Raw genomic sequence first — 16,246 nt, forward strand, 5'->3', positions numbered from 1 at the left:
ATAAAAATAAATAAATAAAATGCCACATGATATATTTAACAGTGTTTGATTTCCCTGCAACACATTTCGGAAAAAGTTATTTAATTGATATAATACCTGATCCTCGATGGCACCCAATGCAAGTGAAACCTCAGCCAGTTGCATGGAGATTTCAGACGGGAGTATAGTGTAGAGATCGAGGTACTTGCTCTGTTGCTGCTCTGCTAATTTATCCACATTCTGGCGATAAGTGATGACATCTTCATGTACAATCTACACAAAAGAAAAACAAGACACATGAAGCCTTTCTCCTAAATAATTGAAATACTCAAACATCAATGTTGAAAGTAGGATATTCACAAACATAGTATTTCTCTTTTTACATGGCAGATATACCTCAAGCTCCTGCAGCAGAGAATCAATGTCTGGAGTGGGATTGAGAAGAAGCTCCCTAGTCTCCTGGATCCAGGCTTTCACAACACTGAGTTCCTTCTCCACTTCCTCTCTGTCCCTCAGTTCCTGAGCAGCTTGAGCTCGCTTAGTCTTGGACTGTGTCAGGAGGCTGGGGACAAGGATAAAAAAAAAAAAAGTTTACTCAAACTCTGATTTGCCAAAATGTAAGTAACTTGATTTCTAAGTGACTAAAATTGATTTAACCTAAAAAAAAAAATCATGCCATTGTCGCACTACCTTTCCATGTGGTCTTGTACAGCTCTGATCTCCTTCAGGCTGGGCAGCTCATCCTGTTCATTTGTCGGTGAGGGCACTTCCACATCGTGCAAAAGGCTGAGGGCGTACTGGCGGAGCAGCATAAGAGAGGAGAGCTCTCTCTCCAAGTCTTGGCTCAGCAAGTCGTATTGGTCTAACAGAGACTGCAGTGTGGCTTTGGAGGCCTTTTCCACAGCACTATCAGGGAACCGACTTTGGAGCTCATCAGAGACTGCTCTCACCTTCACCATCTGTAGAAAAGAGAATTTAGAAAGATAATAGTATAATAATAGTATGTTTTTGTGTTTGCATAATCATTTATTTATGCACAACATATTTTCTTTTCACATTGTTTGCCTATATACCTTTTCCCTAAATGTCCTCCATTCCTGTGCTGTGTCCTCAAGTACTCTCTCCTGTCCCCGGGCCACACTGCGTAGTCGTGTCCAGCGCTGCCACACGGTTGTCATTGAGCGACTGATGGTGGCCTTGCTGACATCACTCCCCACCAGCTCCAGCTGAGAGGCTTGCTCCTCTAAACCACTCAGTTTCTCTTGGAAGCCATTCACCAGTGAAACAAGGCACTGGAAAATGATGAGATAATAAACTAAGTTTTCAAATAGAAGCATCAAAAATGTTGGAAAAATACTTTTTCTGTTTTTCATACCTGATGGCTACAAAGCTTATCCTCGGCCTCTTGGCTTGTGGCTGCCTTTGCAGTGGAAAATTCAGTCAGCTTCTTCTCAGCCTCGTTCATGAGCTCAATGACAGTCTGCCTTGCCTCCTGGTATGACTTCCACTGAATCACACAGCTAAAAGATTTTTTAGATTTTAGAGAATTAAATCCCACTATTAACAAACATTCTACCTATTTACTGTACATAACATGTGCACCATCACACTTTCATTCTTACTACCTTTGAAGGACATCCTGGTGACACTGGAGCTGATCTCGGACCTCCATACCTCTCTGCTTTGCCGACTCCACGCTCACACGCAGCTGATCTTTAGCTACAGGGTTAACCAGATTCTCAAGCTGTGGAAGCAGCTTCTGCAATTCCTCCAGGTGGATGAGGAACTCCTGCTCCGTGGCCACGATATCACTCTGTTGCCGGAGACACTCTTCATAGTTCTCCACATCCACACCCAGGCTGGCTTGCTGTAGGAAGGACACGGCATCCTCCAGCCATTCACAGGCTGACTGCATCCTGAAGTGGTATTTCTGACACAACACCAGCGCTTCCTCCAGAGTAATCTTCACACAAAAACAATTGACAAAAACAACTTAAGATTAACTCATTGGTATTATGTGAACTACATCAAAAAGCATGCATTTCACCAATTCCATGATTTATTATGTATAATTTGAATGTTTTGTAAAATAGAATATTGTCCCACCTGTTTTGAGCTCAGAGCTTTTTGAACATCGGCCTGCAGCTTTGCCATCTCCTCCAGGCTTGTATCTACGTGGACTGGGACAAGCTCATTGGCACTGATATACTTCTGCTTCTCTCTGCTACTGAGAGCAGCCACAATCCTCAGTCTGGACTGCACTTCCTCCTGCATGATTTGCTGCTTCCTGATCTCCTCCTGCACCTTCTCCACCCTCACATCCACAATCACAGCACAGCCCAGCTCATCCCTGACCTGCTGCAGCCAGTCCAGGGTCCTTTTCATCTCGGTCTCAAAGTCTTTACTCTGAATAAACCTGTTCTCACACTCTTCTATCAGGTCCCCGACTGCAGCCTGCAAAGAACGCAGCTCCTCCTGCCACAGAACCACTTGCTCTTTGGAGGCGTCTTGAGCTGCTTGGTCCACACGAGGTGCTAGAGTGTCCATCTGCTCCATGAGCCTTGACAAGTGAGAGTTGGCACTCTGGAGACTCCCTGCCAAAGCATGGTAGTTCTTCAGCCTCTCCTCAGCTGACTGGGTCTCCGCATTGACTTTAACCAGCTGCTCTTTCGTGGCCTTTAACTCAAAGTCCACCTGCTTGGCCATCGCCTTATGGTCCTCAAATGACTCTAAGGTTTCATCCAGATGCTCTACTTTCTGTTCTATCAGCCTCTTCAGGCCATTGTACAGACTAACAAGTTGGGTCATTTCCTCTGGGCGCCATGGTTGACCAGTGCTCCTAAATCCCTCCTTCTTCTGGTTCAGTTCACTCACAGCAAGACCCAGGTTGCTCAGGTCTGCTTGAATGGCTTTGTAATCACTCTGCAAACTGACCACGTCTTCTGTTTGCAGGCCTACAGGCTGTGTGCCTAGGTGATTGAACTGCTCCTCAAGCTCTTTGAGTGCTTTATGAGTGACATCGATGAAAGAGGTGTACTCATTCCTTGTAAGGATAGCCTGCTGGATTTTCTCCTGTTTCTCTTTGCCTGATGCTAATATGCTATTATATTGCTGGGGGAGGGTGTTGAGTTTCTCATCCAAATAACAGTGGTCTACTTCATTCAGAGTGGGCAATATTTCCTGGCCGGCTCTTTGCACAATCAGGAGGAGGTTCTCATATTCAATTGCCTGCTCAACTATCAGTTGATACTTCAGAAGCTGAGCCTCCAACTCAGCATCTCCAACCATCAGATTTATTTCAGGAAATGTGACTATATCAGCTTGTTTTAACCACAGACATATTTTCTCAAGATCTGTCTTGAAATACTTTCTGGAGACGAGCACTTTTTCCAGCTCGTGAAGTTTCTGGCCACACCTATGCAACGTTTTGTCAAAGATGTTTTGCAGCTCCTGTAACTTGGTGAGAATCTCATTCCTTTCTTCCTCGCTGGCATCCCTCATCAGATCCCTCCCCTGAGACCACAGGGAGGTCAGCTCGCTCTGATAGGCTTTCAGACTGCTTTGGATGTTCCTGCATGTTCTGACCTGCTTGGCCAGGTCATCAGGTAACAAGGCAATGTACTCCTCTGCCTGGGCCTTCTTCTCGTTCTGCTGGACCCAGGAAATTGACTGACTCACAGCCATGAGGAACTGCGTCCTCTCTGTGAAAGCTTTGCTGAGGTGCTTTCTACGCTGCACCACTTTCACACTTAGAGATTCCACTTCAGACTGAGTGTCAGAAATCATCCTTTGCAAATGCTGCCGTTCACTGAGGCCCAGCCGGGCGAGCACCCTGTCAGCATCAGCCATAGCTTGAGCCAGCAGGAGCTGCTTGGCCTCCAACTCGCTGCAGATGCTCAGGTGGTCAAACAGGAAGCTCTGAGCCAGCTCAGGAGGAGGACTCATTTTCATGGCCTCAGACAGTGCAGGCTGCTGCTCCTCTGCCCAGTCCCGAGCTTCTCTTAGACGTGCATCTACTTGGCTCATGTCTTCTAGCGTCACCACCGAGTCCTGGATTTTCCTCTCGATTAGGTTTTGCATTTGAGACCATCGCTGCTCAAAGTGGCTGATTTGCTCTTTTACCAGCTCCTTATCATCCAAGTTCAAATGATGGATGACGTTCTGTTTCTGATCCTTAAGGTCCTCAAGAGTGCCTTTTTGTTTTTCCAGAGTAACTGCAAGTTTCCTCAAAGCCTCCAAGTGCTGAGATGAACTTTCAGCATCCGTTCTGTGAGAAAAATAAAAGATGAAGAACGTTCATGTTGAACAAATGGATTTGCACAGACATTTTCAGTGAAATCCTTTTTTCCTTACAAAAGAGAGTGAGGTAACGTAAAAAGAGATTAAGAGAAAACACAAATGGCAACTTTTTGCAAAGTTTTTGGCTTTGGTCTTGTCAAGAGAAGAGCAATACGTGAGCAATATGGAACATTTTTATACAAACACACCTGGCCAGGTTGTCCCACTCTTTGGACACCTGTTCGAACAATGCCTCCACCGCAGAGATACAGTCATGATATTCTTTAGACCTCTGCAGGTCCTCCTCCCTCTGGCTCTGCAGCTTGTTGGCCTGGTGACAGAGCTCCAGCCAGGAATGGCTCAGACGGTCAAGCTCTGCATGCTCTGGAGAATCCTGGCCACCAGTCAGTCTGTTCACAGTCTCTGTCATCTTGGTCAGGATATTCTGTTTGGACTGCAGTTGCTGGCTGCAGTCCTGTGTGACAAGCAATATACTGAGTGGTTACCACCAACACACCGACATAGTAAACAGATGTCTCTTTAATCCCCACACAACATTGTGATATCACAGTCACCAACAGAATCATGTTTAGACTCACTGTGTGTTTTAATAAACAAGTAAGACGTTTAATGAGGATGATTAAAAACAGTTCTTCTTTGTGTGTCCTGTCAGGGGCTCTGTGGTTATGACACTGTTTCCTACCTTGGCTTGTGACAGCATGTTTTGTGCTATCTTGGTCTCCAGCTCTGCGGGTCGTCTGGAGAAGCTGAGGAGCTGCTGCTCCATGTCCTGGAACAGGCTGGTTAGATCTTGTTTCTGTTCCTTGATCTCTCTCCAGCCCTCTGACAGCTCCTGTGCACTGGACATCCTTTCCTCTATCTGCAAAAACATATTTATGCCACCCTACAGTGAATATTTGCAGGATAATGTATTCATGGAGCTATTGCAATCACAATGCGTGTTCTGCTACATGGTCCAGAATTCATTTGTCAACAAGTATGTTTTCATCTATCGATGTTTAATATGTCAACAAAGAACCAAAACAGTTCCTGATGTATTAAAAATCTGTGTTTGTGAGTAATTATTATGATACTAGATCCATACAGTGGGTCTTTTATGTTTCACGATGGACAGGGAGGTAACAATAACTGACCGTGAGTTTGACCTGCTGGACTTCTGCAGCTGTCACTCTCACAGCATCGTCAGACAGGTCACACACAGAACACACCAAGTCCAGATAAGTGCTGGCCTGCTCCTGAAGGGCCCTGTAGTGCTTCGCCTGTGTGTACACACATTATTAATGTTAGTAAATTACAACAATAACATTTGTTGCTGTCACTGTATTCCAAAGTGTGTCCTTTACCTGCTTCAGTGCCTCCTGCAGACCGGACGGTCCCTGATCGTTCAGATGGAGCTCCTCCTGCACTGCGGAGAGCCAGGTCTGGCACTGCTGGAGAGTGTCCTGATGGTTGACGTGTTTCTGCAGCTCCCGGTCTAGACTCTGGTACACCTGTAGAACAAGGTGAGGTAAGACCTTAAATATCTTTCTATCATGAAATAAAGAGGCAGGTGATCGAATGGATGGACATGTGGTTGTGGACTTGTATTACTCACACGTTGTGCAGTGCTGCAAATGGCAGAGTAGCTATCTCTGGTTCCCTGCTGGTGAGCCTGGACTTGTTGACTGATCTTAGCTTGAACTTGGTCTGTACAGCTGGCAACAAGACCCTCTCCTTTCTGCTTCAAGCTTGTGAGACGCTCCTCAAAACTGGCAATCTCCTCCATTATTGCCTGAAAAAGAACAGTCATTAAATAATAAAGAAGATCACAAGCAGAAACTAGCATTATATTCAAGAATGTGAACTTTTGTATGACTGTGACACAAGTTGTCACCTTGTGTCGGGCAAGTTGCTGAGTGGCCATTTCCATACTGCCGGTCTGCATGGAGTCAAAAGTGACGAGCCTACTGGACATCTGTAACAGCCATTTCTCAGCCTCTTGCAACTCGCTGTTGTAATCCTCGTGCTCCTTGACCCACTCCACAAGATTCTGGACCTGTGTCTGAACCACAACAGAAAGGAAAGCCCATAATAATTTATATTTGCATTAAATGTAATAATATCTACTGGTAATTAACCCTAACCGAAAAATTGCAGAATCAGATTTACAGTATAAAGGAACACACCTTTGTTGCCAAGCAGAGGTCTTGGTAGTCAGCCTGCAACTTTTTCATGTTGTCACTTATAGTTGGGTCGTGGACTGTGTCGAGCAGGGCCTCTCCTTTCTCAATGACAGATTTCACTGCTGACTCATGAGACTGCACTGTCTGCTGGATTGTCTGCAAATATGAAACGGAACAAAATGCTGCAGTGAAAAATCATCATTATCACTGTGTTTTCAAGAGAAATGTAAGAACCAATGTTAGGTTACCTTGTACTTTGCCAGCTGAGCCTTCTTCTGGTAGAGCTCAGCTTTAGGCTCTACACTTGATGCTACAAGGTTCTTGGTCTCCATCACCCACTGGGCCTGGGCCTTGTATTTATCCAAGAAGTCTTTAGAGAGTGAGATACATTTCTCTAGTGAGCTGTGCTCTGTGCGCAGAGCTGTCATCAACTCCTCGAGTTGGACGAGGCGGGTGTCCACCTCTTCTTTTAGCTGCTCTGCTTCATGCTCCTCCAAGAACGCCATGGCTCGCTCTGTCTTCTCCCTCATTGTCTTGAGATAATTGTGACCCTGCTCCATGTCAAGCTGGAGAGCCTGAAAGATACATGGGCTTGTATTAAGCTGAGTCCTTTTTAAGATTTAGCAGTCTAGAACTATGAACGGTTATATAATAATATACAAAAGTCATGTGCTCTATGTTAGAGATTACCTCTAGTTTCTTCATCTTTCTCTCCATGGCGAATCGGTCCACTACATCAACACTTATAGCAACAGTGCTGAAGTTGTTCTGAGCTGTGTTGAGCCAGTCTGAGAACGTCCTGAACACACACTGTGCCTCTTCAATGCAAGACACTTCCTCCTGCAGCTGTTTGATCGTCTCCTGCAATAACGAGGTAGAGGATAAATCAAAGTCTTAATCTTTTTACCATATCTTTCAAAATACAGATGAATGAAAGGTTTTCAACAGTAGAGACAATTTCAATATATTTAAAGCAGTGAGAACAAACTGTATTCAACTACTGTGCAGGTATAATCAATATACCCAGCTGTGTGTTACTGTCATAGTTAAGGAGACGTTACCAGTAAATGCAAAAGTAGAGCATGGTAGCGGGATGTGATCTGAGTGGCTCTGGTGCTGATCCGGCTGCTAATGTGAGTTTCATCAAGAACCTGTTGAGCCAGAAGACTGAGGCCCTCCATCTCCTCTTGATAAACCAGCACCTCCTCCTGCCAGCTCTGATAAAATAAGCATCATTCATGAGACATATTTTTAATACTCACTGGATGATTAAAATGAAAAATTAACATAATTATACAGATTTGCACAATGTTAAAACATGTTTGTTTGCATACTACACCAACCTTTATGAGCTGGAGCTGAGCATCTTTAGTGGTGAGTTCAGACCTCCGATGGCTACGCAGTTGTGCTTTGGTCTCCATGCCCTTTAACCAGCTGTCAAGATGATGGAACTTCTGTTCCATCTGCCGCAGTTTGGCCAGAGCACTGTTGAGCTGAGACCGGGTGTCGGTCAGCCGGGCTTGGTACATCCTCCACTCCTGCTGCAGGGTCTCCAGCACTCGGTCTTCAATCTGAGGGAGTCCCCAAGGAATGACCAGTTCTCGACTCACCAGTAGTGTGTTCAACAGAGCCTGGCCCTCTGTACAGTGCAGCTGCAGTTCCTGGAGTTACACAAGTTAAAATATTACATATATTATTATGTAGAGCAGTATTTCAGGCCATGCATGGGTAACAGAAATATATTTTAATAGTAGTATCGTTTACAACATTTCTGCACAGATTGTTTCCAAACCTGCAGCTTCTGGAGAGTCTCCTCCAGCATATCAACATCACCCTCCAGCTGTGTGTAGCAGCCAAGCTTCTCTTGCTCCTGTTCCAGCCAGTCCTCAAACGCACGGAGGCCCCGTTGATACTCCTGGTGGGATTTTACTAGTTCCTCTGCTTTGCCTACTGCCCTCTGAGGATAACGATTCAAATGTAGTGTTTTAATGTTTTTACACAGGTATGTAAACAGTAAATATTAAGTGAGAGTTTCAGAAATGTAAACAATCACAAATACTGAAGCTGAAACGTGTTTAAATTAACATCCACTTTCTGACGTTTTTTTCATTCTGCTACTTGTTACCATGGCATTGTCTTTGATGGTGTTATAGCGCTCTTGTAGATCTTGGAGCTCCAGTTGAGCGACATAGTTCTCAGCTATACTGGCACTCTTTGCAGTAATTGTGTCCAGGAGGGTGCTGTGGCTCAGAACCTCTTCATGCAGCAACTAAAAGAACAGAACTTCATCAATCAACTGTGCATGAATTCAAAATAAGATTTCACAACTCATTTTTATCACTATATTAGGGAATGAAATTCAAATATATTCTGTATCAAAAAGACTATAAAAGTCATATTTAGGTCTTAGTACATAATACATAAAACAGAAGATTACCTTGGATTTGCTCAGATTAGCAGTTTTGTCTCTCATCTCTGGACACTGTTTATCAGTGGGGTCTAGACTCTCCTCCACACGTTCCACCCAGGCCACAAACTGTCGCACATCCTCCTGATAACTGGTCCACTGGGACAGGGAACCCTCCAGCTGACTGTCAGTTTTAAAAAGTGCAGTAAGGCAAAGTCAGACAATGATACAACCATTTGTTACATAAATATTTTTTTGTGGACAGTAGCTTTGAAGCTATTCGAAACACATTTCAGGTGTTTAACTTCTGGTAGAGAACAAACCTTTTGCATTGAATAGAAGCGGAGAGCAGAGCATCCCAGGACTCTTTTAGCTCCTGTATTTGTTTCTGAACAACAGGAACTCCCTCAGCTGATGTGTTCCTCTGAACTGACTCTCCTCTTGTGATCAGCATCTTTAGCTGGATCTCCTTCTCCTGACGAGCGGTCAGCAAGGCCTGGTGCAGCAATCACACATTTATTACAAACCTAAACTAGTTATTAATGGTGATGACTAAAATTTGAAAACTGCCAGTGACTTGTTATACCTCCAGCTTGATCATCCTGCTATCAAGAACATTTTTGTCAGCAGTGGGGGCACAGTAAGTCTGCAGCATGTGGCTGGTGTCAGCCACCCAGTTCTGAAGCTCCTGTAACCCTTGAGAGAAGAGCTGGTGCTCAGTGACTATTCGATCGATCCGAGACGTCTTCTCCTGCAGAATAACAAGACATAATCCAACATTATCACAATATGTTTTAAAGATGGAGTAGGCTCAACCTGATGATTGCACATTCAGATTTAATACAACAGGCATAATTAATAAGAGACAAACATTTTTCTTGGCATGCAACAGTGTTACTTGTTTCAAATATGTGAGATTTACAGTAACAAAAGAAAGACATTTGTTTATGATTAGAGCCCAATGGATTTATCCGTTGGGCTCTAATTATGGGCCCAATATGAAAATCATTTTACAGAATAACGATACAGAACAAATGTGCAAGGAAATGTATGTTTAGATTTTACATTATTTACAAAAGTCCACATCGGTCGGACTCAATCCAGTCTAGTGCTTCTGTCTCCTCTCTAGCTGTACCCCCAGAAAAGCCCCAGTGCACAGGCAGATTGGAAGGCATTACTGTACCTTGGTCAGGTTGGTTAAAGCTAGGTACTGAGCAGAGAGTTGCGAGACACGGTGCACAAAACCCTTGCCGGCCGCTTGTTCATCCCACAGCAGCTTGGCCTTCTCTTTCAGCCTGTTCAGCTGAACCTCGTGAGAGGCTAACTCCTCAAGCACAGACTGGAAGAGCACAAGCAGGTTATCAAAGAGGCATGCAAGCTCACACAGAGATATAAGACAGTTGACGTCAGAAACAGACAGCGGGTTAGAGATGGCAACATGGCAAAAAGAAAAGAGAATGGAATATTTGGCCTGTGTTACTGTTGGTAAAGCTCCTGATGGTCATGGCTTTACAATCAAGGCCTCTGGAAATAGCTGGTAGACAATTTCTAAATAATGAACTGGGTTAAGAAGATATGAGAATAGCAAAAAGCAGCAGAAAGATGGCACAGCAAGCTACTGGCAGTTAGGAGAAGTAATTGGCAGTGCTTTCGAGGTTACACGGTAACAGAAGGTGTAAAAGAGATTTTGAATGGAAAGGTTGAATGATGGTTTGAGTGGTCGCTGCACATGAGAAGCGTTTTAAGATCAGTGGAGTTTGGACATCAGTACCTGTAGCTTGTGAAGCTCTAACTTCTTGGCTGTGAGATCATGAAGCCTCGTGCTGCTCTCCTGAACAGCCAGATCTGCAGCATTCAGACAGTCCTGAAGGGGCTCAGCACAGGCCTCGAAATCCTTCATCTGAGACAGAAGGTTCTGAAAACACAAGAGACAATGGACTGTGAAGACACTGCAGGTGTTTATAATGGGAATGGCAATATGGCCCAACATGCTTAGCTGCTTACTTGTAGGTTTGCTTCTCTGTTGTGCAGGTTAGACATCATGTTTTTCCAGTCCTCTCTGGCAGTGTTCATTTTTGCCCGAACTGCATCAACTTTGTCTTTTCCTGCGATACTCGAGATGAGCTCACCGTTCAAAACCACAGCATTCAGCTTCGACTGACCTTGCTCTCTGTCACTTAGAAATTCCTGATAAGAGAGGCAGAAGAGGAAACTCGAGCATGTAGTAAAACTGTACCAGTAGTAAGTGTAGGTCAAATCAGTTTTACTCAGTATGATGACCTAAGGGTCTGTTTCAGGTCATTTGACTTTAAGTTCTTTACCTGAATCTTCTGCAGGCTCGAAGACGCCTCGTTGAGATTTTGAGGCACGTCAAAGCACTTGGCCGTATTGATTTTGGCGTTGACCAACCACTGCTGGAACTCTCTGAAGGATGAACGGAAACCTTGTTCCAGCAGCTTCTCTTTGTTCTGGCACTCCCTGGACGCTAAGAGACTCAGACTTGGAACAAGTCAGGGGGGAAAGTTAAACATGTACAATGCAAATACACAAATACAGCATTATTTTTTTCATGAAATGTCACAAACTGGCTTTACTTAGAGGGTGAGCTTAGCAAAGAGGCAGACAGGAAAATTATGGGAGAAAGCTGTGGTTATCATTTTTCATTGCAATGGATTTTAATACTATTTTTCTGTTAATTCTACATCCTGTGTAATAATCTAGAAAAGTAAAATACCTGAGGTATTTTGTAAATTAGACATAAAATATATAACTGTCGTTTGACCTCGAAGAACCAGGAGCACTATGTACTTCATAACGTTCTCACCTGTTGTATTCCTTAATGAGAGCAGACACTCTCTCAGACTTTGCTCCCATATCTCTGGAGAATCGGCACAGATCGTTGAGCAGAGTCTTCAGACTATCCGACACAGGCTCCGCTTTGACAAGTTCTTCTAAAGTGTCCTGGATGGAAAGCAGATCACATTAAGATGATCGAACACAAAAGAATTTGATAACACCAACGTTTTATTTCCCAGTTAACTTTCACTAACTCCTTTCCAAGTGAGGGTGGCTTACTGTTGTAACTACACTAAGCAGACACCTACCTTTGCCATCTGCCACTGTTTAACTGCCTCTTCTCCATCATTAGTTCCCTTTACACTGGCCAACCGTAGACCCCAGTCCTGTAGCTGACGGCTGAAGTCCCGCAGGTCCTGCTCCAGCTGTGCAGACAGGCTGTTGAACTCTTGTTCAGAGCTGGCTATCTGGGAGAGGGCAGTCTCCAGACTAGCCCGTGTCTGCAGCGCTCCACGTTCCCACTGTTCCCATGACGACAACAAGGCTGCTTCCTCTCGCTCCATAGCCTCGTAACCCCCTGAGCCAGTGTGATCTCTTGCCACTGCCCCACATCTTTGAACCCGGTTCAGCCTCTCTCTGCCGCGCTGCTTGGAGTCGAGCAACTCCTAGAAAGGGAAAAATGATTTATCACATCTGCCACACAAAAAAGTTATGGGATTTTAAAATTGCCATATTTAAATCAGGTTTTTTGTTTGCACTTGTTTTTAATGTGGCCACTATGCAGCAGCGAAGCTCACAAATCACAGTAAAGGAATGAGAAAACACTGTTGTGACACTCTGTTTCCCTCCAAAGTCAAGACCTGGCACATGTCTTCACATTTTCAGGTATGTCAAGAAAAAATATAAATCTGTTGTCACATGTGATAGAAATGGTAAACTGGTTTAAACACAGGCTAACCTTGTTTTCCACATGACTTATTGAGGAGTCCAATGACAATGGAGAGCATTCATCTCTTAACAGGGAACTACATAGAGATTATTTTTCAGAAGTACAGTAACTTGAAGTTTCTTACCTGGACCTTGGAGAGCTTTCTTTTAATAGAGACTGAGTTTCCCGACAGGTCCGACCAGCGCTGCAGTTCCTCTTTAGCTGAGATGAGCCAGTCATTGAAGTCTCTCACAGCATCAAGATACTGCTCATGCTCAGACAAAATGTTTTGCATGGACTGCACTTTACCCTTTGGTGACAAAAAAGACATAAGTACTGGATAAGAATAAGACACTGTGTATTTATGAATGTGTAAAATAGTATTTGAGCCAGAGTGAGTTTGATGGGAGTTTGTAACCTTTACATTTTTGAGCATTCTTTTTACTATTTAATATACTGGCCCACATTATATAATATAAACTGTCTCTAACTGGGGCAACTTATTCCACTTTGCCAGAAAACTGACCCACGACACTAAGTATCTGCCCCTTGAGGGCGTTCTTTAATGTCTCCCATCTGCAGATTCTTTGTGCCTGGCCCTATTTTCCTTAATTAATCATAGGGTTCAGCAGGTATTTGCAAATTAACCTATTCCTGTATCTAGATCACCTTCACAACAGCAGCGATATCAGCAAAATGTGCGTTGAGCTCTGCCCTCGATTCTGGTCCAAAGGTCTGGTCGCCAGTTTTTTCGTGCATCTCCACCGCTTTGTCTGTAAGGCGTGACAGTGCTCCGGCGTGAGCATCCACATCAGCCTGGATGGCTCTGAGGCGTTCAAGCAAAGAGGACTTCTCTTTGAGGCCAGGCTGCTGAGGCAGAGTCATCCCCACCTCCTGTTCTACTGACTCCATCCACTGCTGCAGCTGGCTCTTATTTTCCTGAAAGCTGGTCCACTGGGCCACGGTCCATTCCAGGCGACTGCAATAAAATATTATTAGACACTGTTTGAATGAACTCTTCATGCCTGTTACTCTGGATGAACTCTGCTTTCACTGTTAATAGTTTCCTTCCATTAACAGATTTCTGGACATCAGAAGAAAACACATTTCCTACCTGTGGCAGCTCATTGAAGTCATCAACATATTGGCCCAGGCATCCTTCAGGCTCTGGAGTTGTGAACAAATGGCTTCCTGTCCCTCCATTCTGTTGTGCTTCAGTACCTGTTCTCCTTTTCCTACTGTCATGTTGAGCTTCACCTCACCTTCACCTTTCATTAGTAGGATATCCTGCATGTACAGGAAACCATTTTTACAGCAAGTGATAAAAAAAATAATACCGGAGTTTCAAATTATGTCTAATTAGATTATTCACTGACCTGTACAAGACCAAGCCTTTTCTCCAGAGTCTCTTTATTGCCAACTGTGCTGTTAAGTGAAGCCAGGCGCTCCTGGACACCGTTAAGCCAGTTCCAGGTCATCTGCAGCGTCTCTTCAAAGGCTTGTTGCTCCTGTAAAGTGAGCTGGCAGCTGCGTAACCTCTCTCTCACACGCCTCAGCAAGGCCTGGTGCTGCGACTGCAGCTGAGCCGACACCCTCGTCTCACTACCGTCACCTCGCCCGCCTTCATTTAGAGCCTGGCCCTCCTGACATAAGCGCTCAAATGAATCCCTGAATGTAAAGAAGTCAAATCTTTACATTTGATTCGATGAATAACCAGCGAAATCAGACTGAATCATGAAAAGCCTATCTTATTTTTTCAACAGCACACAAAGTAGAAGCACCTTTCTTTGAGCACCTCCTGCTGATATTCCTCCACTTGCTCGAGAACAGCTTTTTCAGGACCACGCTGCTTGGCTTCCATCAAATCTGTGGTCATCCTCTTTTCCATATGTTCCAACCACCACCTAAGTTTCTTGAGGCGACCCTCAAACCTACAAGGAATTAAAAATAGCATATTTATAAATAGAGGGTTTACAAAGTGTTTAACAGAACTAGTTCATGTGTGAGTGTTTTACCCCTTCATGAGGGAAGCACTGTCCTCCAGGATCTGTTGGTTCTGTCGGCACTGCTCCACAAAGCTGTCCCAGTCCTGCTGGATGGAGGAAAGATGCTGCTGGACCTGCCCAGCACTGGCTTTGGGAAGATGGAGCAGGAGCTTCTCTCCTTCCTCACAGACCTGTGTAAGACGTACCTCACCCTCCTCCACACGATCCATGGCGCCCTGACAAATAACCCAAATCACTTTTAGCTCTGCATGGTAATTATTTTTTCTCCACATTCTACTATCATTCCTATCAAAGACTATAGTGAACTCCACCTATTCCAATGAAAAATTTAGGCAACTAGCTTTACCTTTAGTTTCTGTAGTTTGCGTTCCACGATTTGAGTGTCTCCAGATCGGTCAGAGCATTCTTTCACGATCTCCCTCTGCTCTGAAAGCCAGCGATGAAACTCCTGAACCAGGTCTGAGGGGCAAAGTAAAAATAAAAATAAAATGTGGCGTAGACTCAAACAGAAGCAAGTTTTTCTTGCATAGAGAACAAAGAAATTTACGTTCATCATATATACATGTCATCCCTTTAAAGATAGGAAAAGGAATATGAAGCCAGACGCTACTTGTAAATTATTGTAGGATTTATAAATACACCGGTGACACATATGAAACTACATCTGTATCAAATTACTACTTACTACGCATTTACTTCATATGCTTTTCAGATTTCTCACCATTGAACTGCTGCTGAAGACAGTTCTGCAGGGATGCCAGCGTTCGGGCTGAAAGCTGGTTCACAGACTCATAAGTCTTGATGAGATCGGTGAGTGCTGAACCCAGACCAGCCAGTTCTTCAGAGGGATATTTTCTGCAAAGGGTGTTGAGGCTCTCCCTGGTGGAGTCAATGCTCCCCTGCTGATTTTGCAGCTCTTTTTGAAGGTCCTTCAAAAACATACAGAATATTTTAAAAAAGTAGATTTTGCTTCCTTCAATTCTCATCTCAGATTTTTATAAGAAAAGCATGGCTGATAATGAGTAACAATGTACCTTCACTCTGCAGATGTCCTCAGGATCGGATCCAGCAGGAGAAGAAACCAAAGAATCCTCCATACTTTTCAGCCATGCAGACATCTGTGAGATGTAGTCCTCTAACTGTTTCCTTTGGAAACTGAAGTCCATGAGGTTTCCTTGCGCCTGCTCATGTAGCTTCTGAACAGTGCTGATCTTCTTCCGCAGGTCATTCTCTAGCACCTGAGGAAGTAGAGTCAAAGTTTGTGGGTGACACATAAGCATAATGGAGAAGGGATGACCACTGAGTGTAATTGTTGTATCTATTGTGAAATAAAGTATAATCGTTTAGAACAAACAATAAGATATTTGAATAATTAATACCTGTAATTTAGCAGGAGTCTCTCGGCTTTGACTGCACTTCTTCAGCTCTGACACTTTGCTCTGCAGCGTTTCAAGTTTCTGCTCCTTCTCACCCATTTCCGCCTGTGGATGTATCCAATGAAAAAAGAAACATGTAATAAACTCTTCTGAGGTGTTTTCTCTGTTTTAGTTTCGTGATCTGTAAGATCAGGTTATCACAACACAATGTATTCATGTCCTGAAGCACTTCGAATCAAAAATTTAATCAAATGAAAATGTGTGAAAACTGCACCCGCTGAGGTAAAATAAGA

General features: G+C 44.0%; 1 protein-coding gene across 19 annotated transcripts in view; it reads right to left on the reverse strand.

Annotated features, from left to right (window-relative positions):
- The window catches only part of syne1b (spectrin repeat containing, nuclear envelope 1b), a 70,973-nt gene that overhangs the window by 26,596 nt on the left and 28,131 nt on the right, over positions 1–16,246 (reverse strand). For 18 of the 19 annotated variants that reach the window (XM_069535892.1, XM_069535890.1, XM_069535898.1 and 15 more), the window contains 39 exons: positions 15,957–16,058; positions 15,612–15,815; positions 15,299–15,506; positions 14,924–15,036; positions 14,587–14,792; positions 14,353–14,502; positions 13,948–14,239; positions 13,686–13,858; positions 13,241–13,550; positions 12,717–12,881; positions 11,952–12,308; positions 11,672–11,808; positions 11,169–11,346; positions 10,852–11,034; positions 10,619–10,762; positions 10,031–10,186; positions 9,434–9,598; positions 9,171–9,343; positions 8,878–9,031; positions 8,566–8,709; positions 8,233–8,397; positions 7,784–8,101; positions 7,502–7,657; positions 7,131–7,301; positions 6,689–7,015; positions 6,444–6,596; positions 6,152–6,319; positions 5,873–6,049; positions 5,622–5,768; positions 5,412–5,537; positions 4,961–5,137; positions 4,467–4,732; positions 2,086–4,246; positions 1,605–1,942; positions 1,355–1,499; positions 1,053–1,271; positions 670–938; positions 376–541; positions 97–252 (listed from right to left, as the gene is read on the reverse strand). In XM_069535892.1, the coding sequence (XP_069391993.1) occupies positions 97–252; positions 376–541; positions 670–938; positions 1,053–1,271; positions 1,355–1,499; positions 1,605–1,942; positions 2,086–4,246; positions 4,467–4,732; positions 4,961–5,137; positions 5,412–5,537; positions 5,622–5,768; positions 5,873–6,049; positions 6,152–6,319; positions 6,444–6,596; positions 6,689–7,015; positions 7,131–7,301; positions 7,502–7,657; positions 7,784–8,101; positions 8,233–8,397; positions 8,566–8,709; positions 8,878–9,031; positions 9,171–9,343; positions 9,434–9,598; positions 10,031–10,186; positions 10,619–10,762; positions 10,852–11,034; positions 11,169–11,346; positions 11,672–11,808; positions 11,952–12,308; positions 12,717–12,881; positions 13,241–13,550; positions 13,686–13,858; positions 13,948–14,239; positions 14,353–14,502; positions 14,587–14,792; positions 14,924–15,036; positions 15,299–15,506; positions 15,612–15,815; positions 15,957–16,058 (9,519 nt within the window). The remainder of the gene's footprint in view (positions 1–96; positions 253–375; positions 542–669; positions 939–1,052; positions 1,272–1,354; positions 1,500–1,604; positions 1,943–2,085; positions 4,247–4,466; positions 4,733–4,960; positions 5,138–5,411; positions 5,538–5,621; positions 5,769–5,872; positions 6,050–6,151; positions 6,320–6,443; positions 6,597–6,688; positions 7,016–7,130; positions 7,302–7,501; positions 7,658–7,783; positions 8,102–8,232; positions 8,398–8,565; positions 8,710–8,877; positions 9,032–9,170; positions 9,344–9,433; positions 9,599–10,030; positions 10,187–10,618; positions 10,763–10,851; positions 11,035–11,168; positions 11,347–11,671; positions 11,809–11,951; positions 12,309–12,716; positions 12,882–13,240; positions 13,551–13,685; positions 13,859–13,947; positions 14,240–14,352; positions 14,503–14,586; positions 14,793–14,923; positions 15,037–15,298; positions 15,507–15,611; positions 15,816–15,956; positions 16,059–16,246) is intronic. The other variant, XM_069535894.1, reaches the window with a different exon arrangement.

This window comes from Paralichthys olivaceus, chromosome 12 (genome assembly GCF_024713975.1).
Source record: "Paralichthys olivaceus isolate ysfri-2021 chromosome 12, ASM2471397v2, whole genome shotgun sequence".
Lineage (NCBI taxonomy): Eukaryota > Metazoa > Chordata > Actinopteri > Pleuronectiformes > Paralichthyidae > Paralichthys > Paralichthys olivaceus.